Raw genomic sequence first — 24,422 nt, 5'->3', positions numbered from 1 at the left:
TTTAACTAAAAATTTAACTTGATTCAAATAACTTAAAATTACTTTTTTTAATTAAATCGAATTTTGCTGCCCTTAAACTTGATAAGTTAAAATATTGGGCATACTAGGGCCAGGTAGGGATCTTGGCCCTCAACTAGTAAAATTTTAGTTTGATCCCTAAAAGGTTGTCAATTTGTAAACTAGTATAGTGACTTTCCCAAAATTATAATTCAGTTCTAGTTCATTCTAAAAATGTTACTGGCTTTCTCCTAGTCGGAATACAACTTTTTTAACTAACTAAAAGGAGAAAGTTAAATTCAGAGACATAAACATGATTTTATGTTAGGAAAGTGAATTTATAAATTTTAGGGGGTGAAAATAGAGATTCAATAAACAATGCAAATAAAACATTTAAAATATAAGAGAATTTAAAAATTTTAGAGGGGGGCGACAACCCCACCTGCCCCTCTAGGTCTATCATTGGTTAAATTATGGAAACTAAATTAAAGCACAACAATGAAACTCCGAATTTTGAGCATGGTAGAAGGACTAAAACCAGAATTTGACCTCTAAATTAAAACCTTGATTAAGAAACCGTTTTGGGTTCACATGAAGCTTAAATTAAACTATTAGTAATTCATGGGAATTGTTTTGTAGGGTTACAAATATATTATAAATTAGTCCGTTGGGGAAATAGTAAAAGTATATGTTAAAATCGAACGTATTAAGAAAATGAAATAATTTAAACTTATTGATTAACAGTGAAGAAATATATATTTTATGACAGCTCAAGTCCACCCCTTATGAAACAATATGAATCTTGATTTATTTTATTTTTTCACTATATAAACAACTAACATTCTGTTCCAAAACCTCCATCTTCTTCCTCTTTTGTTCGTTTCTCAGCAATTGAAGCAAGAAAAATAAAAAAATGCCGGCCGTGGGAGGAATCGGACCGGGTACCGGCAAGGAGTACCCGGGTAACCTCACCCCGTTCGTCATGGTAACATGTATCGTAGCGGCCATGGGAGGTTTGATTTTCGGTTACGATATCGGTATTTCAGGTAACGTAGTCAGTAAATCTGACGATCATACGTAGAATTATACATCGTCGATGAGATATTAAGTTTTTCTTTTTGATAGGCGGTGTGACGACGATGACTCCGTTTCTGAAAAAGTTTTTCCGAAGTGTTTGGGAGAAAAAAGAAGCGGATAAGTCGAACAATCAGTACTGCCAATACGACAGCCAAACGCTGACGATGTTCACGTCGTCGCTGTATTTGGCAGCTCTGTTGTCTTCCATTGTAGCCTCTACTGTCACCCGTAAGCTGGGGAGGAAACTGTCGATGCTCTTCGGCGGCTTGCTCTTCTTCGCTGGAGCTCTCATTAATGGCTTTGCCAAAGCCGTTTGGATGTTGATCGTCGGTCGGATATTGCTCGGTTTCGGTATTGGATTTGCCAATCAGGTAAATTATTTCATTAATCATTGTCTTCCATGTTTGATTCCTAAGAGATTCATATGCTGACAAACTAATTTGCTCCAACTCTAGCTTAGCTGGGTTTTGTTTGTGTCTAATAATACTACAACTCACTATATTCTTTATTTTTTTTTTTAATTTTTGTCCTTCTGCTTGCAACTCCTGTTAAATTTAGTGTCTATATTTTAAAGTTCAAAAGTGAAAGGACTGAAGATACAAGTGAACCCATTTTACTTATCCTCTTTATGCTCGATTCTGTGTTAAATGTTAATAATGAAAGTCCAATAAGTCATTTAAAGTGTATGCTTTAATAATCACCGATTAATTTAGCGTGATGAACATTAAGTTTTGTAAATAAGATTAGGTTTGAATTTCAATATTATGAATGAAAAAATAGAAAATTATTTCTAATATTTGATTTAAATTAGTTAATTAATAAGTCAAATATTAATAGTTATAAAAAGATTTTTATTGTTATTACGGCATACTGTTGTTGGTCAGACATGGCTTGTTTTTCTTGGCGTGACGTTTCTTTCGGCTGAAGTTTACGCCTGGATGAACCGGGCGTTGAATAAAAAACCAATAATTGGAATCAAATGGTCTAGTTTTTTCTACAAGCATGACCTCGATGTGTTTACAATGAAACCTATTTCTGTTTTATTTCATGCAATATGAACATTAGCAACTTGACAAAGCCATGGAGAAAGACTTTCTTTTAGCTCTACTTCCCTCCTCAATTATATATTCTTATTTTTGTTAATATTTTTTTAAAAAACTAATTACCCCATATTGTAAATCAAATTGAATATCAATTAAATTATTTCGTCGGTTTGTCTATTCTCTTGAACGTGAAATGTCAGCTCAAATGTTGAGTATATCGTTAACATGTATATATAATGACTTAAACAAATGTTTATCTTTAAATTTTATTAATAAATCATAAACCTTAACTTCTAAAATTCAAGTCAATTTTTTTAATTAAAATGACTGAAAGTAATCTTCAAATTTTAAAGAGTTTAAACAGAAATTTGCACGTTTATCAAATAAAAATTGTTTATACATTCAGTATACGCGTTTACAATTTGATCTACATATGATCGATTCACTTTTTTTTCCTTTCAAATTTTGACAATTTTCTTGGGTTAATTATTACAGTCTGTGCCGCTCTACCTATCGGAAATGGCCCCGTACAGATTCAGAGGAGCATTGAATATCGGCTTCCAATTGTCCATCACAGTCGGTATCCTCATCGCCAACGTGCTGAATTACTTCTTTGCCAAGATCAAAGGCGGCTGGGGGTGGCGTCTTAGCTTGGGTGGCGCAATGGTTCCCGCCTTAATCATCACCGTCGGCTCTTTAGTCCTCCCCGACACCCCGAACTCAATGATCGAACGTGGCCAAACCGAGGAAGCCAAAGCCAAGCTCAAGAGAATCCGTGGTGTCGACAACGTCGACGAGGAATTTAGGGACCTCGCAGCTGCTAGCGAGACGTCGAAGCTCATCGAACACCCGTGGAGGAACTTGTTGCAGAGGAAGTACAGGCCTCATCTAACGATGGCGATCCTCATTCCCTTCTTTCAACAACTGACTGGCATCAATGTGATTATGTTCTATGCTCCTGTTTTGTTTAGCACCATCGGTTTCAAAGACGATTCTGCCCTCATGTCCGCCGTGATTACCGGTGTCGTTAACGTTGGTGCCACGGTTGTTTCAATCTATGGGGTTGATAAGTGGGGAAGGAGATTCCTTTTCCTTGAGGGTGGTGTTCAAATGCTGATCTGCCAGGTACTTAAAAGATTTTGCTTAACCATGAAAATTAGACATGTCAATTCAGTGGTTAGATTCTGTTCGGGTTTAGATTATTTCAAACTTAAAACGTTGACATATTTTATCATACAACTAGACTGAATTTGAATTCATATCGATCAAGTCGGGTCAGTGTTGGTATGTCTAAATTCTAATGAAAACCTCACAATTGGTTGGTGCTAAAATGCTCTTTGTTGTTTTTACAGGCTGTTGTAGCAGCATGCATTGGTGCTAAGTTTGGAATCAACGGAAACCCTGGTGAGTTACCCAAATGGTATGCCATTGTTGTGGTGCTTTTCATCTGCATTTACGTCGCCGGATTCGCATGGTCATGGGGACCCCTCGGATGGTTAGTCCCTAGTGAAATATTCCCGTTGGAAATCCGATCAGCCGCACAAAGCATCAACGTGTCTGTCAACATGCTTTTCACATTCACGGTGGCTCAAGTGTTCTTAACCATGCTCTGCCACTTGAAATTCGGACTCTTCCTTTTCTTTGCTTTCTTCGTGCTGATAATGTCTATATTCGTGTATTACTTCTTGCCGGAGACAAAGAGTATCCCAATCGAAGAGATGGGTCAAGTATGGAAGTCGCATTGGTATTGGTCCCGATTCGTCGAGGACCTTGATTACCCTAATGGAGGTATGGAGATGGGCAAAGGAGGGCACGGTGTAAAGGATGTGTAACTCCCTTTGGATTTAAATTACCTTGTAGTACATACTATTGATTTTCAATATTGTTTCAGCCTTTCATTGAAGTATAAACAAATCAAAGATGAAATAAAAAACGTAGCGCTCATTTACCTTGACAAAAATAAAAGAAGCATATATTTTTCTTGACAAAAATTTCAATGACATGATAAATCAGTTGCCGACCTAAACCGAGTCTACTCCTTCAACCTGTTGCCGAGCAAGGTAACTTTCTCGTCGCTCTTTCTGCAGAATTGAGATCGACAGTCATGAGCAATGCATGTGCCACAGAGGTAAAACATCAGCAAGCAAAATGTTCATCAGATGCTTACGAGAGACAAAAACTTACCCATTCATCTATGACAAGTCCTTCCCCAATAATCCTTGGACCTGCATCCTCTAGAGACTTTTGGCAGGCCGGCGTCGGCTAATTGGTGGTTCAGTTTTTCCAGGGCCCTCATAAAAGCACATGAATAAAAGTAAAACAAAGTGCGAGTAAAGGCACATATAGCACTTACAGGACAAGGGCGCAGAGGATCTAGAAAAATGACTCGTAATATTTGCTCTATAGCCACTTGATCCTTCAGATCATCGACCTGCAAAAACCCAGCACGAGCACAACATAATATGAAGAATAGCAGATATGAAAAAGGTAGTTCCATAATGACATTATAATACGGAGGCACAACATGTCATTATGGAACTAGCTCAGATAAACATCTAAATGCATCAATGGCATATGATGCACCAGCTCAGATACAAGAGAGAAGACGAAAATCACACGAGTCATGTAATAAACAGTTTTATAGGAGAAGCTCGACGCACCAGCTCGGATATGTAGTCCAATGGACCCTTCACCTTGATACTCATGAATCATGAATTTGAACTTAACCTTGCTCTTCTCATTCATTGTTTTTTCATTTTTCTCCGGAGGCTCCACAAACTTGAAGACTTAGTAGGAAAATTCAGAACACGAAACAGATTTCATAAGAATCTTTACGAAAATATGAAGAACGTTCAAGAAACGAATCGGAAAGCATAAGAGTGGGAAGAAACTTGCTACGATGCTCTCACCGGGGGCAAGAACGGTTCCCGGTGGGCGCATGAAACAACTCTTCGGTGATGTTGTTTGAAACTAAACCAGCAGCAACACAAATCAGCTTGTGTCGAAACTCATTGAATCAACTGGTAAAATGTATATACTGCATTCAACTATAACATGCTTGCTTCCTCTTTCGTCTCTCAACTTATATAATGTATTTAAATGAAATAAGAAAGACGAATCATAAACTTTTCGGATCGGAGCAAACGAAATTAGGATCACAATCTCTAACAAAACACTACAAAAGTTTACCTTGAAAGCTGTATATGACTTGCTCGTGTTCTTAATCCTTACTGCGTTCCTCACCTGTTTGCCAGGTTCATCTTGAGGAAAAACAATACTCAATAGGAAGTAAGAAGGTAATTATAAGATGAAATTAGTCATATTTACATAATCATAATAACGAATCAAGGAAGAAGTCATCTGAATTACGTAAAAAATCCTTCTAATTACATGGAAAATACAACTTATTAGTTGGATCAAGCTTGAGCCGACGCCGAGTCGGTAAAAGCGACTTCGCAACGGATGAAACCGAATTGGCAGAACCATGCCGGTTCGATCCTTCGACGTGAGGTTGGAATTCACCGCGTAGATTCAACGTCAAGGAAGAAGACGACGTGTTGGTGTTCCCGGTTTGCCGAAACGGCAGCTTGAAAAATCCCCAAACTTTGCCATCGGACGAGGACTTTTGCTCAGTTTCTATTGCCATATATTCCCACTATTACTGTACGACACCGTTTCCGCGTTTGAAACTTGAAAGTAGAAACTCGTGAAAAAGGAACAGACGCAGCAAGAGAGAAAAAGAAGAAGGCGGATTTCAGAGCATGGATTGCGTTGTATTTGAGTGGTGAGAGTTTCCAATTTTCAAGTCCGTTTCTTTTGAACTTCCCTGAGACGATTGGCGGGTGATTATCAAAGTCTCGAAAACGCCGCCGCCTCACTGTGGGACCTCTACTGTTCCTCCATGTTTTTACTGCTTTTCTCAGTTACATTCTTCCTTGCTTGAACGACGATTTTGGAAAATTAGAAAAGCAAATGCCTTAAATTTTATACTTAACGAGAGTTGATCTGACGAGGAAAACAGGGTACTTGTGGTTTTTGTTAGAATTTGATTATTGAATGACAAATTCAAATATGTTTATGTTGAATATTGGTTAAACTGTACAAGAAACCCGTTTACTACATTAGAAGTTTTCATTTTTAATCTAGAAGCATGATCTGAACATCTTATGATTAGAAAAAAAGATCGACATGAAGAGCTCATATACATAATATATATATATATATATATACACATGCAAGAACTTTTTACAATAGTTTGATCTCAGTTAGGACCCCAGCAACTCAAGAACATGACGGTCCTGAGAGACTCCTCTGCCTGCTTCAGCCTTTCCTTCTTGGCGGCCGCCGCCTTGAAATCGACCGTATTCGACAAACGCCTGGCTTGCTTCGAAGAGGAAGAGGAAGAGGAAGCAGAATCTTTGAGAGACCTTAGATTAGGTTCACACTTGGATGCATGATCTTTCATCAACTGCACCGCCCTCATCCCTGACTGGTAAAACACCCTGCTCGCGTACCTCAAGCTCATAAAGTTATAAACCGAACAAATATGTCTCTCTCTTTTTTTGTTTTTGTTTTTGGAAGAAGTGTTTTGGAGAACTAATGGTGGGGGAACTTGTGGTTTGTGAGTATATATATAGAGGTTGAACGGGACGATTGTTTTAAGAAAACAAGCGGCTGTTGGGGTGACGTGAAGGGGGTAAAGGCAGGAAAAGGAGGGGATAAAGACGATGTGTGCGGCTTTTATTACCAGATGTGAAGATTCTGGATAAGGGGATAAGGACGAGACGAAGAAGATTGTCATAGCCCATGCTGTGCCCACGTTTGATTTCGGAAGTTTGTAAGGTTTTGTCTTGAACCAATCTTTGAATCTAATATCTATACTATGTGCATATAAAATATTAAATAAAATTTTTCTTAGCTTGTATATTTAGTTATTAATTTATATATGTATAATAAATAATTAAATATTTTCAATTTAATCAATATTTAACGTTTATAATTTATAAATATAAAATTAATTAATTAAATTATGAAAATATTAACAATACATAAAATTATTGAAGTGTGCCAAATAACTTTAATTATATATATGTGTGTTTTATTGTTCAATACTTGAAGAGTTTTTTCTTTAATTTAATTTGATCTTTAATTTTTTTTTATAAATTATGTTACTTTATTTTTTCCACTAAAAATGTATAATATTTAAAATATATATCACATGACACATAATATATATATATAATTATGTGATTTGATTACTTTTATTTGTTAATTATTAATTTATGAATTAGTTGCTTTTCAATTTATCAGGTCTTTATACAACTAAATAAGATATTTTCATCTGTAATCGTGTGTTCAGTCCAAATTGTAAAATAACAGAAATTATAAAGATAAAAAATTGAAGTTTTAAAACATTTATACTGGCGTAGACGGTAGATCGGTTAACTAAGGGTTATGTCTTTTCAATTTACAAGGGTGTTGATATATTAAATTTTAGAAGCATCTAAAAGAAATAATGATTTAAATCACCTAAGTTTTATTTTATTAACTCTACTTTATTACATGGTTTTTGGCACGCCTTTAGTTCTTTTCCGATCGTTTTGATACATTTTTATTTTCTTTTTCGATCATTTGATCGTTCTTATTGTTTATTTTTTCTGTTGTTGGATTTGATGTTACCGTGACTAATCAATGTTACACTAATTTTTTCATCTCATTGATCTTTTATATTTTAGACTCTCGAATTTGATTTGAATATTCATGTTTGACTTTAAGTTGAATTTATAACTGGTCTTTCATTAGTCAAATACCTGTTATGGTTCGTTTGCCATAGCAGCAAGATATGCTCGTATCCACTTATTGTTCGAGTTTTTTGGATGAGTTTTTCATTTTTTTTATATGATCCTTGTATGATTTTGAACGATTAGTTTCTTGGGTTAATGTTCATAGAAAATACTTTAATTATGTATTTAGTTTACGAATCTAATTGTAAATATTGATGGTAATTTTAAATTTTTTTATTTCTCAAAAATTAGATATTTTTATTTAAAAAAATTGTAATTTGAATGATAAATCCCTAGTATTTTTGTTTTCCTTTTTATTTATAAAAAGATCTCAAAGAAAATTTATTTCGGTAAGAAGCATACATTAACCTAAAAAGCTTTAGGCTCTAAAATAAAATTTTGACTTAATTAAGCCACATACGTATAAGATCAGGACATGATAACAGGCCGCTGATTTTAAAGCAGGAGAAAAATCCAACAGCCCAGTCCAACATCACAATGTTCATTGAAGCCCACGTATCAATCTAATAACCCGCCCAATGTAGTTGTCTCCACCTCAGCTACACTGCCTTCCACTCAATACACACCACCTAATCACTATTTCCCCGCTATTAATTTTCACTTCAACATTCACCATGATTCCCGCCATGGATCTTCATCTCCTCCTATCTTCTCCCGCCGTCCGATTCTTCCCCCGCAGCCATACTAAACATATAGCTCTATCAACTATAAAAAAATTTCAATCAGATCAGGAGGTTAACCTTTTAATCTATAGCTCTATCAAGACATAAATGAATTCTTAAATCATTTTCATTATCAAGGAGATTTACATCTCTTTTTTCATTTCAAAGGTATTTCAATCATTTTATTCATTTTTTCATATATATTACTTTTAGTAGATTAGCCCACATGTGAATCTAAATTCTAAATTCTGTCATCTCAGATGTCACAATCAGTTGCCAAGGTTTCTAGGTAAAATAAATCTTTAACAGGTGAATATATAACTTTTAGATTTACTTCCAGTTTTAGTGACAATCCTTATTTTTTTTTTATATTACAAGGGCAATTTTCTAACTTCTTATACAATAATTAAGTATTTTCAATATTTAATCTTTAACAAAAAATAATCCGAGTTTACGAATCTTGAGATTAATTTCTTTATCACTTAATGACGAGTCAAAAATTATTTCTTATTAGTCTTTTAGTTTCTTACATAAATCAATTGAGTCTTAACTAATTTATCATCCTTTTTACCATATTCAACTTAAGTTGAATATCTATTATTATTATGAAACTTAATCATCCTTTTTGCATAAAACGTGTAAAAAGTAGTAAAATATTACTTCAATTTTCGAGCTATATTAGTCAGGTAATCAATCACCAACATACTTGGATTCAATGTCCAATAATATATCAAATACAAAGTAAAACAAATTGTATCAGAAACGAACCTTAAACATGAAAATTAGATCGAATTAAAAGATAAAACGCAGAAAAACAACTTATCATGTCTGAATTTAACAAAACAGATCCAAAAAAGACTCACAACGTCTAATGTTGATAGACAATCCCATAAAAGTCAATGCTCGATCAATTGTCGTTCAACGGCGGCCAACGGTCAAAGACGGTCAATGGCTTAACGCATGCGGCTCAGCTCAACCCAACAGAACTCTCCCTGCTGGAAAACAACCCCCACACGCATGGGCGACGCATGCGGCGCATTCGACAACCATCTGTGTTCAGAATGACGTCGAAAACTTCAGAATCGAAGATCATGGAATTTTAAGCCACTCACCGACGTTATTTCTCGACGGGGAGAAACATTGATGGGTTTTCACGGTGGCTGAAGCTTTCCTAACTCCACCTCCACCACGATGACGGTAGCGAGGACACCACTGGCACCAGGAGAAGCGGAACGTCGAGCTGATTCCATTGGCGCAGGCAGTGAGACTCACCGGTGACTGGAAAACGACAGATAGATGAAAAGCCGAGAGGGAAATCCTATTTTCTCGTGAGCCTTTGTGATGAATTTTGCGACGAACGAAGCGACGATACTGGAGTGAGAGGTAGGGAAATCTTTTTTTTTTTGTCTTAGGTAATTAAATGGGTAAAATACTACTTAAGTCACCAAACTTATAGGGCTTTACCCTTGTCTCTTAACTTATATATGTGGTGTTGCATAACATACTACAGAAGAAATAACAAGTTAAAAGCCTAATACAATAAAAGATATAAAAATTTAATATTAAACAAATATCAATGGGTGCTTACATGACTTAGATATTGATAAAATAAGTCATATCATCAGTCATTTTAAAAATATAAGATAAAATAACATAAAAAATAATCTTTAAAGTTAAGTGATAAAATGTTGAATAGGCAAAACAAAAATAAAGTTAAAATTGAGTGGTAACAAAACGTAATTTACCCGTAAGAAATTCTGACCAAAATATGAAAATTTTATAATAATAATATCGGTGACAGGATTGTAAACTTACATCATCTTCTTTGTTTCGGAGATTGTGGAATGATCCAAATCAGTGGAGAAAATGAGAAAGGGAAAGGGAAAGGATACACTGCAATATTTCTTCTCATAACACATGCCTAGTTTCAAATATTCTTGACATATGTAGGTGATGTATGCTTTGTAGTACACCACCGGAAGTAAATGCAATTAGGCCTGCAGCCGTGGTAATCGGCGGCGGCAACAGCGAAAGTGCAACGAGTTCCCAAGAACAACGAGTTATCGCCTAACGAAAAGATCTTGCCCCACCTCCTTCTGTGCATATCTAGTTTGAAAATATCGAACTCGACCGTTATGTTGTCACATGCCACGTAAAGATTCCCGCCCAAATCAAATAGATTTTTCTTCCGGAGTCGGAGATAGTGGTGGGAATACGACGGCTTTCGATAGAGTCCCACGTAAATCTTGGTACGATAGTATCTCACCGGTACTTTGACAAGCGTAGATACTACCCTTGAAGTAAATGGCGTCGTCTACTCCCTTGATATCCTCGATCGGTGTCCATGCTTGATCGCCGGGCTTCGCGAAAGCTAACGAGCAATGTTCCGAATAAATGGCAAGAACTATACAATCGAAGTCCGAATCATCAGGGCTTGAAGATAATGTTGGTTTCTCCAACAAGTAGGGGTTCAACGGGCGTAACGAAGGAAGGGGACGTGTGGCTTTCGACAAAGGATTAAACAATTGAATTTCGAGGTCAGGGCCCCATGTTACCAGCCAACCAAAAGGACTACCCCAACATCTCCTTCCTCGTATCTCAGGCAAATCGAGCTCCACCAATATTTCTTCTCCCGAAATGTCGTAAAAGCAACATTTGTCACCCGTTTTTGTTAGCAATAAGCAGGGAGGGAAGTTGAGTTTTTGATCCACTAGAGAAGTTTGCCATGACCGGCAGACTGCGGTCATACGAATACGATCTCGAACCGAGTGAACCATGTCTGCAACACTTGTTAAAAGATCACCTGGAAGATTAGCCCAATCAGGGGCACTGGCCGCAAATTCCTGTCCGAACATGATGAAATTTACATTTTTATAAGCCAATGTATCATGTTAATATAAAAAGAGTTAAAATGTTATATATGGAAACAAGAAACCAGAAAAATGGTTTCAATTTCAAATTAGCCAATAAAAGAAGCATGGCTCAAACACCCTTAACCGATCCAAACCAGATTTGGCCTTTGAGTCAGCCAAATTGTGCCTTCCCGCAACCATGTTGTCGTCGAGAAAGGGATCGGAGGAGCTGTAGATCACGATGAGCAGTCATAATCTCGCAACTATGATAAAGGTAACCTAAAAAGTATCTAATCTAAAATTTAGTAAAAATAAAAATTTAATTTAGCAAGCAATTAAACTAGTCAAGAACTAAAGTTTCCATTAAATAAAAATGTTTGGAAGCACAGTCCCCTCCCATGTCCTTAATACTTCTGACCCTGAAAATATGCTTGCATTAAATTTACTGAATGTTTGCTGCCGTATTATATATATGGTCTAAGATCATTTGTCTTCTATAATCACATAAATTGTTACACAAAGAGTCCAATCGCATTGAACCTTTAATAGAAAATAAAATCCTCCTAATATTAGTTTTTCTATACAAAAAATTCATGCTCTAAAACTTATTTAATAGATATTCATAGACGAGTAGAGATTCGAATTTCTTCCAAAATTTACAACCTAATAATATTTTTTTTATTTCTGTTAAGTAAAATTAAATTTTATTTCTTTCAAATTTTAAAATAAATATTTATTATTTTAATTTAAATGATAAACTTTTTTAATATTTAATCTTAATTTCATTCCCAAAACATCAAACTGTTTAATGGACTGTTGACAGCATATTATATATGTCATGAGAGTGTAACTAAGCTTCCCCTTTTATTGGCCGCCGAGCATTTGGCGTGGCGTGGGGTTTAGAGGTTGTTCATAAATGAAGTGGCTGAAACGGATGGGAAACGGCAGCTCATGAATTCATTTAAGAAGCTCTAAGATCTATTGTCTTTTTCCCACCACAAGCGCATGTCAGAAAAAATTAACTTATAAAATAAAAACGAAGTTAAATTTATAAAATATACAAAAGTTGAAAACATAATTTCAATAAAAAATATAAAAAAATATCTACAGAAATTTTAAATTTTTAGAGAGATGATAAATCTAATCCCCGCTCTCTCCATTCATACCTGTAAGTATCAAATAAATATATATGTTGATCACAAGAAGAATAATTATCAAATATCATAAATATTTTAATTTTTTACTAAATTTATTTACTTTTATATATTTTAATAATTTAATTTTATATTAAAAAATAATATAATTTTTAAAAATTAATATCCTTATCATAAAATCATTTGTTTGCATCTATTTATAAACATATACTAAAAAAACTGTATGATCACCAAAACATCTAACCTAATTAAAACTTATATGATTCAAACGAATGCACTCTCACCACGTCTTCAGCTCGTGAGTTTGAGTGCACTCGTGTATGATATACCATCATTAATATATCACCCATTAATGCCACAAAGAAGACAAAACAATTAATTGCGTGTGATACATTTAAATCTTAAAAAAATATTTTTTTATCGAATATTAAAATAAACAGCATTGTATTAATCAAATATTTTAGTTTATTTTTAACATATGCATTAAATTTTTAAAAATGTTTGAATCTATTACATAAACATATATATTAAACAATTCTCAATTTTTAATATTATATATATTGTTTGTATCAAATCAAAATTATTTGTACAATAAAACATTAAGTTGATCAACGTATTTTAATTTCACTATTGTTTTTTTAGAAAGTTCTTGACCTTTTGTGTCCCTCAATGCTTATTTGGCAAGATAAACCTTTGTTTTTTTTAATTCACCATCGTTTTTGAATTTTGTTAATATGTCGTTCGAGAGAAACTGCTTTACGGTGATCGTTTTTAATATTCCAGACCTTCATCATCATCAAGGTCTTTGGCTTTTATTTGATGTTTACGGCGAGGTGGTAGATTCTTTCATACCTATCAAAAGAAGCAACAGAGGAAGTAGGTTTGATTTTGTTCGTTTTTCCAGATTGGAGGATGCGAGAAAGGCTATCAAATGTGCTGACAGAACTAGGATTCAAGGTAATGTAGTTAGAGTTTTTATGGCGAGATTTAAACCTCGTGATGCTTTTTGGAGAAAGAAAATCTCGGGCCCAAATCCAGCTGTGGTCAAGAGTAGAGTGGAGAAGATTGTCGTTTCGAGGTTCCCATTATTGGGTTTGTTGATGAGGATAAGCTACTAACTCTTAGAGACAGTCTGGTAGGTTGGTGTAGAAAGTTTATGAAAATGAAAGAGTTGGTTGCTTTTATGCACAAGGAAGAATTTTAGGTTCGAGAATTATGAGGTTAAGTGATTTAGCAATCCTAATTATTTTTGAAGATGAAGCGAGTAGGGATTTTACACTAAAACATCAGAATGAAGCATTGCAGAACTGTTTTGAGAAAGTGGAAGTGTGGTCGGAGGACATCCAGTGCAGTAGCCGTCGGGCATGGCTTCGTGTAAAGGGATTCATCTTTTGCGTGGAGTCATTCTACATTCAGAAATATTGCAGGAAAATGGGGCGAACTTATCTCTATTGAGGAAGGGACTTTAAATCTCGGCTCGTTTGATAGGGCATTGCTTCAGATTATTACGAACTGTTAAGCCCGAGTGGATGGCTCTTTCGTTTTGCAAGTCGGGGATAGGTTTTTTTCCAGTATTTGTTTCTGAGTTTGAACCCTGTTTCAGCCATGATTTCATTTGGGAAGACTCGACTTTGATGGATATGGCAGTTGCCTCTCCGTGTTCCACGGTGGGGAAGACAGTAGGCGTATCGTCAGTAAAGTCTCTTGAGAAAGAGGAAGATGGCCGAGCTCTCCTTGACGGTTGATCGTTGAAGATGGTTCGTGGTCTCCAGTTGCAGTGGTAGCAGATGTCGATTCATGTCTTGATGATGTACAAGCCCATGCATATGTGTCCCAGTCAGTGCGTAATGGGGATAGTGCATGCGATTTTTTTGGCCAGAGAAGTGGATATCTTAATGCTTTGGTGGATGGTAGTGGGGCGTTTATGGGAGCTGCGATGGAGTTTTGCGTTGCTTTTGAAGGCCATTTGCATGAAGAATCCCAGATAGTGCGTTATGGGGAATCTGAGTTTGTCTCACTTTGTCAGAGGAGTGGATTTTCTAGTGCACTAGAGGTATGTAGTTCGGTGCATGCGGGTGATGAAGCAGATTGTCAGGCTATTCTATGAGTTAATGCACATGAATATAGAAGCATGGGGCGTTTGGTTTTTGTCTCCAAGTCAATACGTAGTGGGGAACCAACGTGTAATTCATTGTGTCAGACGAACGATTTAAATAATATTGTGGAGGAATCATGTGCAGCTTTGGAAGTCAAGGGGATCGCTGAGCAGCTTGGGTCTGCTGTTGACATATCGAATAGGGCCTCAGATATTAGCAGCGAGAGTTTGGTTTTACGCCAACCCAAGGTTGGTTCCATCTATCTAAGTGATGAGATGATGACCAATAGAATTAATAGGAAGCATATGAAATTTGGCTCTTTGTTGGATATTCAGGAGAAAGTTCTTTTGAAAGATTGAAGAGATTAAATTTACTGAAATTTGATCTTAATTCTTCTGAATTATCCGGTAGTTCTTTATCAGATTCGGATTTGAAGAAAAGATGGGCTGCTTATGTTGATAAGTGAGAAAATTCTTCGGTAGTTAGTCATTGTTTTCCAATTATTAGATTTTTTGGAGTTTGGTGCGTGGTTGTCGGGGACGGTCTTTTCAGAAATGTTGGGTTCTCCTTGTTTGCCAAAGCGTGATTGGCTCCATCATCCGTTCTGGAGTTACTGCATTGCAATCTGGAGTCCCGCTAGATCATTGTGTGGCTAGTGAAGTCCGAGGTTTTCTTTTTATGTTGTATTTGTGGTGTTCTGCTTAGGTCCTTGGCGCAGGATTTTTTTGTGTTTCTTTGTAGCAGGAGTAGCATTAGTCCGATGGTCAGATTGGACTGTTTTATTGTTTGATGTAATTGAGAGCTCTGGCTTTCGTTTTATTCCACCTCATGGTACATTCTTTTTCCTCCAAATAGGTTTAGGAAGTTTTTAATTAGGTCCATGGGGCGGTGTACCTTGTATATTTTCAATACAAAGTACCCATTTTACAAAAAAAAAAAGCTTTCATCTATTTTGAAGGTCCTAAGAGCTGAACTCGTGACCTTTAAAAAAAAACCGATGACCTTCAAAAATAGATTTATTTTTTTAGAATGCTGCATATTCAATTCTTAAAACCTTTAAAAATAGACTCTTTTTTTTTTAAATGACACTGACTCAATACTTAGGATCTTTAACAATAATAGAGTTAATAACACATCAGCGAAGTGGTCAAAATAAAATGATACTAAAAGTTTAAGGATTGATATATAAAATTTTAAAGTTTATAGACATTTAGAATGGGTCTCATAGTTTGGAGACCTCTGATACAATTAACTCTAACAATTATTATAAATACTAGCTAGCCAATAGAATTGCATGCATGGCACATGCACACATATATAATATCCACAAATGCAAATACTGCAATTGCATTGGATCACGTATATAAAAATAGTAATTTTGAAGCAAATGAACAGCTCACACGACAAAATCACTAAATTAACATTAATTAAGGATCGATTAGTAGATAATCCACCATAGTCAAAGCATGGAGAAGAACACGTATACAACTCCTTTTGGAAAGCCCATGCACAAGCAAACCCTAGATTTTGGAGAAGTAATTACCCTATTAGTCATATTATATTACAAATTATGTAAACATACAATAATAATATCTTTTAATTAAACTCGTAAATCTCTATGAATGGTAATATATCCGTAAATAATTCGTTATATTGACATTAGTGTCTCCATGACCGAAAGTATGGAGACATAAACCTGTGATTATGACTGTATTTTACGCTAATCACTTTAGGTTAGGGTTTAAAATTATCTTCATTTGGTTGTACGAATTTCTTTGGGAATGATTTGTGTAACAAAACTATAAAATAAAGTGAGAAAGTCAAGCACTCATAATTAAATTATAATAATTAAAGCCATATTTATATTAAGCGAAATTATCACATCTACGTGTACAGTCATGACGTGGCGGCCTTATGATGGGTAGATACCAGCTGATTTCACTTCACAAATCAAGCTTCCATGATTTCAACCCGTATAAACTCGAGATCTTAGGGTTCATACACGAGATATAGTCATTCATGCAAATGCATTTATTTATTTATTTTTTTATATCCGTAACTTGATATTTTTAGGAAAAAATATCAATCAATCACGCCAAAATTCGTCATTGAAAATTTACGTTTCTCTTTAATTATGCGTTTCTCTTAAACGTACTTTCATAGATTGGAATTCGAGAAACAACATACAAATATATGATTTTGCCATAAGAATCCACAGGCCTCTTCGCATAGGCTATTTTAGAAGCAAACCCACCCTTTTCAACCCAATAATTGCTTCCCTCGAATAATAATTGACGTCGGTAAAAAGTATCAAAATATTAAGGATGAACATATAATTTTTTAAAAATCCGTAATTTTAAATTTGTCTCTAATAATAATTTTACGTGTTTGGTAGTTGTTTTTCAATTTCTTACAAAATTGAACAATTCTACCGGTAAGAAAGGTTCCATGACCACATTATATGTAGAAAGCACGCTTGAGGCATATTCAGACAAAAAACAAACTTGTTTCCATGCATATAATAAATGTTACGTACATATTTATTTCAGCAAACACCTCGGCGTCCTCCAATCGAATGCTTCCACAAGTATTTATTATTTTAATAATATTAAAATATTTTAAAAGGAAATTGGATTGCCCTCAAGTGGTGGGAAGAGAATTGGTCCAGCAAGCCAGCTTCAATGGGTAAAACAGTCATTTCAAGTAACAACTCAAATGATCCTTAGCTTTAACTTAAATCAACTCCTGTGAAGCCACAATCTTTGTGAAAATGCAAAACAAAAGAGGAAGAGCGTACACGTAGCTGTTGTAAGTTGGTGACAGCTATTATAATTCCAGAAAGTAAGGAGTGAGACACTCTCCCTACACCAGGGAAAACGATGGGCAAAGATAATCACAATGGGTTATCTTCCCTTAATTGAGATTTATTATGGGAATAATAATTAAAAATGGAAGATTTTGTCAATTCAATTCAAAAGATGGAAGCTTTTGGGTAAATTTATGGGTTTAGTCCCTGCTTAAATTCAAGATTTTGTCATAGTACCTTTTCTTATAACAAGTAGGGGTAGAAACTCGTCATATATGCAAGTTTAACAGGGAGTAAAAATTATCCAATGATAGAGAATTTTGATTTGAGATTGAGATGAAATAATAAATTTTATGAGGGACATATATGCAGAACTTTCATATAACCTGGTCATATAAAAGTAAAAATAACTAAGCTATGCTTATACCATATTAAAATATAGGGACGAAATACCAAGGTTAAGTATAGTGAAAGGACCAAATTCATAATTAGACATTGTTATTGCAAAAGAGGACACTTTCCCATGGTAATAAACAGAGGACGGTACCCAATATTTTTTACTTGAGTTTTGGCTCTAACCACTTGGCTTATTTATACAAGTACGTCCCCATACGGACCCTACATCCCTTTGCTGCGCATCATTTCCTCTTTCATTTGTCCTCCAAAGCTAATCAAACCAGTTAAACTGTGTCTTATACCATGGGAAGAACACCTTGCTGTGAGAAAAATGGGCTCGAAAAAGGGCCATGGACGCCTGAAGAAGATCAGAAACTGATCGATTACATTCAAAAACACGGCTATGGCAATTGGAGAACACTGCCAAAGAATGCTGGTAAGCTCTCTCTCTTTCGCTCTATATTCGTGGGTGTTTTCGTTGTTGGTTACAGGAGTAAAGTACTTTTTTGATTAATTTTAAAAATTATAGGGCTTCAAAGGTGTGGAAAGAGCTGTCGTCTTCGATGGACTAATTACTTAAGGCCTGATATCAAAAGAGGCAGATTCTCTTTCGAGGAGGAAGAGACAATAATTCAGCTTCACAGTGTGCTGGGAAATAAGTAAGTTTCTGTTTTCGTTATTGTTTAGATTTTATTTAGAAAACATATGTAATGTTTTTGTATATACGTAGGTGGTCTGTCATAGCTGCTCGGTTGCCCGGAAGAACAGACAACGAGATAAAGAACTACTGGAACACACACATTCGGAAGAGACTCCTCCGAATGGGGATCGATCCAGTGACGCATAGTCCGCGGCTCGATCTTCTCGACCTTTCCTCGATCTTGAGTTCGTCTCGGATGAACATGTCGAGGTTAATCGGAGCTCAATCCCTTATTAACCCAGAGATTCAAAGGCTCGCCAGTTCTCTCATGTCATCTCAAAGCCAAAACCAAAACCAAAATCCAGATTTTGTTTATCAAGATATTGAAGAAAATCAAATCCAAAACCAATATAATCCACCATTGATGCAAGTCCAAGGGATTCCAGAAGCTTGCACCTCGTTGAATACTCCTACTTGTAGTAGCATTCCATTTTCTAACAACGAAGTACCATTGATGATGAACCCTAACCTGAACCAGTTCCCACCAAACGTTGCCGATTTCAGTGAGTGGCAGCAAGGCAATGCCATGGTTCAAGATTTGACTGAAGATTACGTGCCGTTTCCGGAAAACTATAACTATTACGGCTCCGACCCGAGCTTCGGCTTTGCGTCGGTTCTATCAACGCCTTCTTCCAGTCCGACGTACATCAACAGTAGCAGCACCGAGGACGAAAGAGAAAGCTATAGCAGTAAAATTTACAAGTTCGATCAAATTCCGGATATCTTAGATGTTAATGAATTCATGTAATTTAGCAAAAATGAACAATCAAAACTCACAAAAGAAGGGTTTTTTGGGTTCAGTGCGGGGTTGTTGATAATTAATTTGTTGCAATCTTCTTTATGAGTTCTGTATTAGGAAGCAGTTCCTACCTCTTTCTCACTGTTTTAATATGAAATCAATCTTTTCAATTTTATTACATTGAAAAGTTTCCATCATTGATATGTCCCACAATTATTTTTTGTAATCATTAATTTCCATCTGTATCCTATCATATATCACTTAGATTTGTCATCTTATCATATATATATATATATATATATATATATATATATATATATATATATATTCAAATCATGTCAAGTATAAAGACAATAAACTAAAAAGAACAATAATGAAACAAATCATACATAAGGATGATGGTGCTGCCTTTGTTCACAAGAGTTTTGGCACTTGTAATAAATGAAACGCAACATCTTTTCGCTCTTTCCTTAATATGCTGCCATCTTTGCCTATAAACTATAAATGTTTTAATTTGGAATCGATAAATTAGCTTATTATATTAATGGGTTTAATCGTATAAGACACTAACCCTTTAGATAAAGTCAAAAGTTTAAATTTGATATTAAATAAAATAAACAGGATGAAAATATTAATTTTATAATATGTAATTTGAATCAATCATCAATTAATTATATGAAAAAAATATTAATAGTATATATGATAAGAGATAAGACTTTTGGTTTCAAAGATACCGATAGAGAGTTGAAATATCGGCGGGAATTCCGGCCATGACGTCGGAGGTTGTGAATCAGACACGTGTACGCGCCACCTGTTAGGGCTATGTCTTTTCAGGTAATGTGATAAAAGTAGGTAATTTTGCATGATAATTTGGGGGGGGGGTTGACCTATATAATTAAAGTATGAAAAAGAAGAAGGGCACGTGTCTACCAATCGGGTAAGGGCTCGAGTGACGGACCACCAATTAAAAAACATGTAGGGGCTCTTGTTGTGTCCTTTATTATCTGTCTTAACAAAGAACCTAATCTGTTTCATCATGTCAGCATTTTAGGGACACGTGGACTCAATATGATGGGTTTTGTTATTACTTTGTCTTCATGCAAAAAGAAAAAAACCACTTAATCATTCTTAATCAGTAATATTTTATGCTAATCTATGATTAACACATTTTGCAAAAGAAATGCAAACTTGTTAGCATATTTGTTGGCACTGCGATGCGATTAAATTTAAAAAGTTATATTATAAATATAAAAAGAATGAAATTATAAAATTTTAAGAGTATAAAATTATACCATTAACTATAAATACATATAAAATATTCAAAATATATGAGAATTTAAAATTTTAAAAAACGTGACGATTACACTCAAACACCCTCTCAATCCACCCCTAACTTTCTTAATTTTTACTACTTAATTACTTTTTTAGGATTTTGTTGATTTTAAAAGTAAACAATTAAACACCTCTATAATTCAAGCACGATTTCGTCTCTATTTGTGTGGACTTCAAGAAGACGATTCCAACATATATGATCATGACATGGTCCATACATCGTGGCCTAGATTGAGTTGTGATAATAACAACAAAAGATCCATGTTTGGATTTCAAGTTTTAATCCACATTAGGTTAAAACCCTAATATATTTTGTAAAGAAGTTCACCTAGTATATGTCGTTCTTCGTCAATATACAGCTCTTGGGTAAGATGAAAACCTAGCACTCCAATTTTGAACATTTTTTTTATTTCTTGTTTTGTTTTTGCAACATGAAACTCGTGTACGGACCGACATCTTATCATATATTTGCATGAAACGAGCTTCGGCTTTGTAATTACATTGATTCCTGCATGTGTAGAAACAAGACAACAAGGATATGGTATGCTTTCACTTTCGTCTCTTCATATGTCGGCAACAATGGATCAAGCTGTCTTTAGACTGGACAGACGACAAGCTTTGTTTATACTTTATAATTTGAATATTTTGAAAAAAATTGCTGACCAATAAAATTTTGAAAACATTTCGTTTTCATTTTAAAAAGATAAAGACACGGAAAAGTTTTAGAAAACTATTTTTAATAAATACTTTATAATAAATAAATAAATTACAAAGTTGTTGGATAATAATTTGTACAATCCCAAATTTTAATGAACTAATTGATATGATTAAATGAGTTGAAAATTATAGAATAAATTATATGAATTACAATGAATGATTGGGATCAATAATAAAAAATAAATTATCTTGAATTTAAAAATTTTAATTTTAATTATTAAACTTAATTAGAAGTTGTAGGAGATGCTAACTTCTATACATTTATAATCGCCATTTATAAGAAGGGCAACTTCCCTATATTTGAAGCTTCTTTCCCCGTTTACCGGTTCTCTATGTCAAACCCCATGTAAGCTTGACGTAAATTATACGTCAAAATTTGGTATATTATTTGTTAGGTCAAATTCTCTCATTAGTCCCTATCCTATGAACAAGTGGTGGATTTAGGCACTTTATCTCTTGTCATCCTCACGTTGCATTCGTGTGATACATGTGCAATCCATTGTGGATAACATAAAATGAGATGATTAGGGCTTAAACGTGTCAACTAATGTAGAAAAATTGAGTTGATAAAGGCAAGGTTAAGGCTCCCTCTTTGACAATGAGCCGTCCAGTGCCTCAGAAAACGACACCCCTCTCCCATTGATCGATCGTCCAAAGAAATTTTGTTCCTTCAAACATTTTGAATAACATAACTTTTAGACTCGAAAAGTGGACTCATGTCTTAATATGCCTTTGGGGTCTCATTCATGTTTTTTTTTAAATAATTGTAAGGAAAATGTGGACAAGTGAAGACCCAAGCAGCTAAGGTTTTTGAACCCATTTCAGTTGCCGTTCACCCTCAATCGTTGGATCGATTTGTTGATCCAACGGTCCAAATTGGACTAAATTTAGGGTTTTACCCTAAAAGAATATAGCCGCCGCCGTCGATCGTCCGCCTGCCGTGCATGAGGAACACGCGTCCGACTCCTCAGATTCCAGCCACCGCCATTGTTGATGTCACCGACCAGATCCGTAAGATCTGGGTGCATTAAATGCACCTAGCTAGAAATCGGCGCCGCCCCTACCTAGTCAGCGCCATAGCTCGGTGACTCAGTGGGCATCTCCTTTCTGACCGGTCCGAAGGGAGATCCACGGGTTTCTATATAAGGAACCCACCTGCAAGAGTAGAGAAGAGACAGAGAGAAACATAGAGAACAAAAGAAAAACAGAGAAAAAAAGGTAACCAAACCATCACAACAGAGAACGAAAAAAGAAGAAAGAGGACAAACTTACCACCGTGGAAGCCGAACGTCGTCGAAAATTACTGTTTAATCGAAGGTAAGACTTTCGATTTCATTTAGATCTAGGGCGATGTAGGGGTTTTTTAGGACGAGGGAAGGTCGGATTTGGCTTTAGGGTGTCGAGATCTACATTTTGGGTGGTTTTTCTAACTCCGACCGTCGTGGGAGGCGACAGAGAACGTCGGTAAATGGTGGTCGACGGCTGCTGGCCTCCCTCCGGTGAGGAAAGGTAGAGAGAAGCGAGAGAACTCTCTCTTAGAGAGAGAGAGAGAGTGAACAATGAGAAATGAGAGATGAAGGCCCTATAGGGCCGGTTTAAGGGTAAATATACCCTCCCCACATGACGTCGTTTAGGGGAGGGAATTTTTGCGTTTTAACGCATGGGTAAACCCTTATTCGGATCATTCTAGTTTTGTAAATTTTCATTTTGGTTACTGAAATTAATTTATACATATTTTCATTTGGATTTCAAATTTTATTTTGTTTTTATTTTAGTCACTATCTTTTTTATACGTATTTTGGGTAATATCTACTTTAGTCTTTTAATTTTAATAATTTACATTTTTGATCCTGAAATTTAGTTATGGTTAAATTACATTTCCAGTACCTAGCTTGTGCGATTTTTCTATTTATGGCCATGATTTTTTATTATTTTACAGTTTAATCCTCGAATTTAATATTTTTAATTTTTAATAATACTATTAGTTTATTTACTTTTGAAGTACCTAAAAATATAAAATACTTGCATATGTGACCTTGATTTCTCGTAGTTTTATAATTTAATCCTTAAAATTATTATATTTATTATTTTAATCCTTTATTTACATATTTATAAATTTATTACTAAAATAAAATTTTCATATATTATTTTATACGAATAATTTAAAGAAATACCCCTTAACTAACATGGTGTGTTTTTCTAAGGATTGCTCAAATACAATAATATTTTTTTATGTTTTAAATAAATTTATTTTTATATATTTATCCAAAATTTAGGGTACTACTATTTTATAAGAGGAATCTATAAAAATACATCCTTAACTAACTAAAAGGTATTTTCAAGGATTATTCATACAAAATAATATCCCTTTTATTTTTCTAAAAAATATCATAATTTAAATGTTATTCAAATTTGCCAATTTTAATATTTAGATGACGTATAATCGTTTAGGTACCGATTTTGGGTGTTGTGGGGTGCTAATCCTTCTCCACACGTAACCGACTCCCGAATCCTTCCAAAATTAAGTTGAATCGATCCCCGAAAAAGCCCTAAAAAGTTGTTGGGACTGTTTCGACACCATGACCGTGTGATATATATTACTATTCAATTGTTTTATTTATTTTTTGTTAAATTATACAATGGTTATTAATTAATTATAAACTGGACTAATATTGTACTACATGCAAGCGGTGGAGATGAACATTTAGGATTAGCCTTCATGTATGCATGTGTTCATACTCAAGGACTTTACCCTAAAATTCATTGGTTTGGTATAAGACTAGTATTATGGCTTTTCTTAATGGATTAAATTATTTGATTTTAAAATTGAGGAAGATTTAGAAGTATTTAAACCAAATATTCGAGGGAATAAATTATCTAAGTTCAAAATAGATACTTATTTGTGGGCAAATGGAGAAAATATTTGTGGTTTATATATATATATATATATATATATTCAATAAGAAAGGTACAGCAGTAGGAATGTATTTTTGCATCCTACACGTTTGCAAGCTCAATTGCAGAAAACTGGCCTAGTTTCATATAAA

General features: G+C 34.8%; 3 protein-coding genes and 1 pseudogene across 3 annotated transcripts; 2 read left to right on the top strand and 2 right to left on the bottom strand.

Annotated features, from left to right (window-relative positions):
• Positions 1-772: 772 nt before the first annotated feature.
• LOC120136986 (sugar carrier protein C-like) lies at positions 773-4,015 on the top strand. Its single transcript, XM_039152885.1, has 5 exons — positions 773-777; positions 903-1,043; positions 1,123-1,445; positions 2,613-3,242; positions 3,470-4,015. Exons 2-5 carry the CDS (start codon positions 911-913, stop codon positions 3,947-3,949), a joined length of 1,566 nt encoding a protein of 521 aa, XP_039008816.1. The 5' UTR covers positions 773-777; positions 903-910; the 3' UTR covers positions 3,950-4,015.
• LOC120136997 lies at positions 3,743-5,857 on the bottom strand (annotated as a pseudogene).
• A 4,897-nt stretch (positions 5,858-10,754) lies between these two features.
• On the bottom strand, positions 10,755-11,636 carry LOC120136953 (putative F-box protein At5g55150). The gene is made up of 2 exons (XM_039152870.1): positions 11,574-11,636; positions 10,755-11,426 (listed from the first exon to the last, which is right to left on the bottom strand). Exons 1-2 carry the CDS (start codon positions 11,634-11,636, stop codon positions 10,755-10,757), a joined length of 735 nt encoding a protein of 244 aa, XP_039008801.1.
• A 6,539-nt stretch (positions 11,637-18,175) lies between these two features.
• On the top strand, positions 18,176-19,343 carry LOC120136976 (transcription factor MYB102-like). The gene is made up of 3 exons (XM_039152880.1): positions 18,176-18,323; positions 18,417-18,546; positions 18,618-19,343. The coding sequence occupies exons 1-3, from the start codon at positions 18,191-18,193 to the stop codon at positions 19,333-19,335; spliced, it is 981 nt and encodes a 326-aa protein (XP_039008811.1). The 5' UTR covers positions 18,176-18,190; the 3' UTR covers positions 19,336-19,343.
• The last annotated feature ends 5,079 nt before the right edge of the window (positions 19,344-24,422 follow it).

The sequence above is a fragment of the Hibiscus syriacus genome, unplaced genomic scaffold, assembly GCF_006381635.1.
Source record: "Hibiscus syriacus cultivar Baekdansim isolate YM2019G1 unplaced genomic scaffold, ASM638163v2 tig00001928_pilon, whole genome shotgun sequence".
NCBI classification, from domain to species: domain Eukaryota; kingdom Viridiplantae; phylum Streptophyta; class Magnoliopsida; order Malvales; family Malvaceae; genus Hibiscus; species Hibiscus syriacus.
Note: the sequence above shows the minus strand (reverse complement) of the source record. Positions and strands in the feature narration are given on the sequence as shown.

What these genes read in the sequence shown, in the direction of transcription:
- LOC120136986 (XM_039152885.1), top strand. Translation starts at nt 911, where the DNA reads ATGCCGGCCGTGGGAGGAATCGGACCGGGTACCGGCAAGGAGTACCCG. An exon ending in TTACGATATCGGTATTTCAG is followed by an intron (nt 1,044 to 1,122) that starts GTAACGTAGTCA and finishes TCTTTTTGATAG; the next exon opens with GCGGTGTGACGACGATGACT. An exon ending in GTATTGGATTTGCCAATCAG is followed by an intron (nt 1,446 to 2,612) that starts GTAAATTATTTC and finishes TAATTATTACAG; the next exon opens with TCTGTGCCGCTCTACCTATC.
- LOC120136953 (XM_039152870.1), bottom strand. Translation starts at nt 11,636, where the DNA reads ATGGTTGCGGGAAGGCACAATTTGGCTGACTCAAAGGCCAAATCTGGT. An exon ending in CTGGTTTGGATCGGTTAAGG is followed by an intron (nt 11,427 to 11,573) that starts GTGTTTGAGCCA and finishes ATGTTCGGACAG; the next exon opens with GAATTTGCGGCCAGTGCCCC.
- LOC120136976 (XM_039152880.1), top strand. Translation starts at nt 18,191, where the DNA reads ATGGGAAGAACACCTTGCTGTGAGAAAAATGGGCTCGAAAAAGGGCCA. An exon ending in AACACTGCCAAAGAATGCTG is followed by an intron (nt 18,324 to 18,416) that starts GTAAGCTCTCTC and finishes TAAAAATTATAG; the next exon opens with GGCTTCAAAGGTGTGGAAAG. An exon ending in CACAGTGTGCTGGGAAATAA is followed by an intron (nt 18,547 to 18,617) that starts GTAAGTTTCTGT and finishes GTATATACGTAG; the next exon opens with GTGGTCTGTCATAGCTGCTC.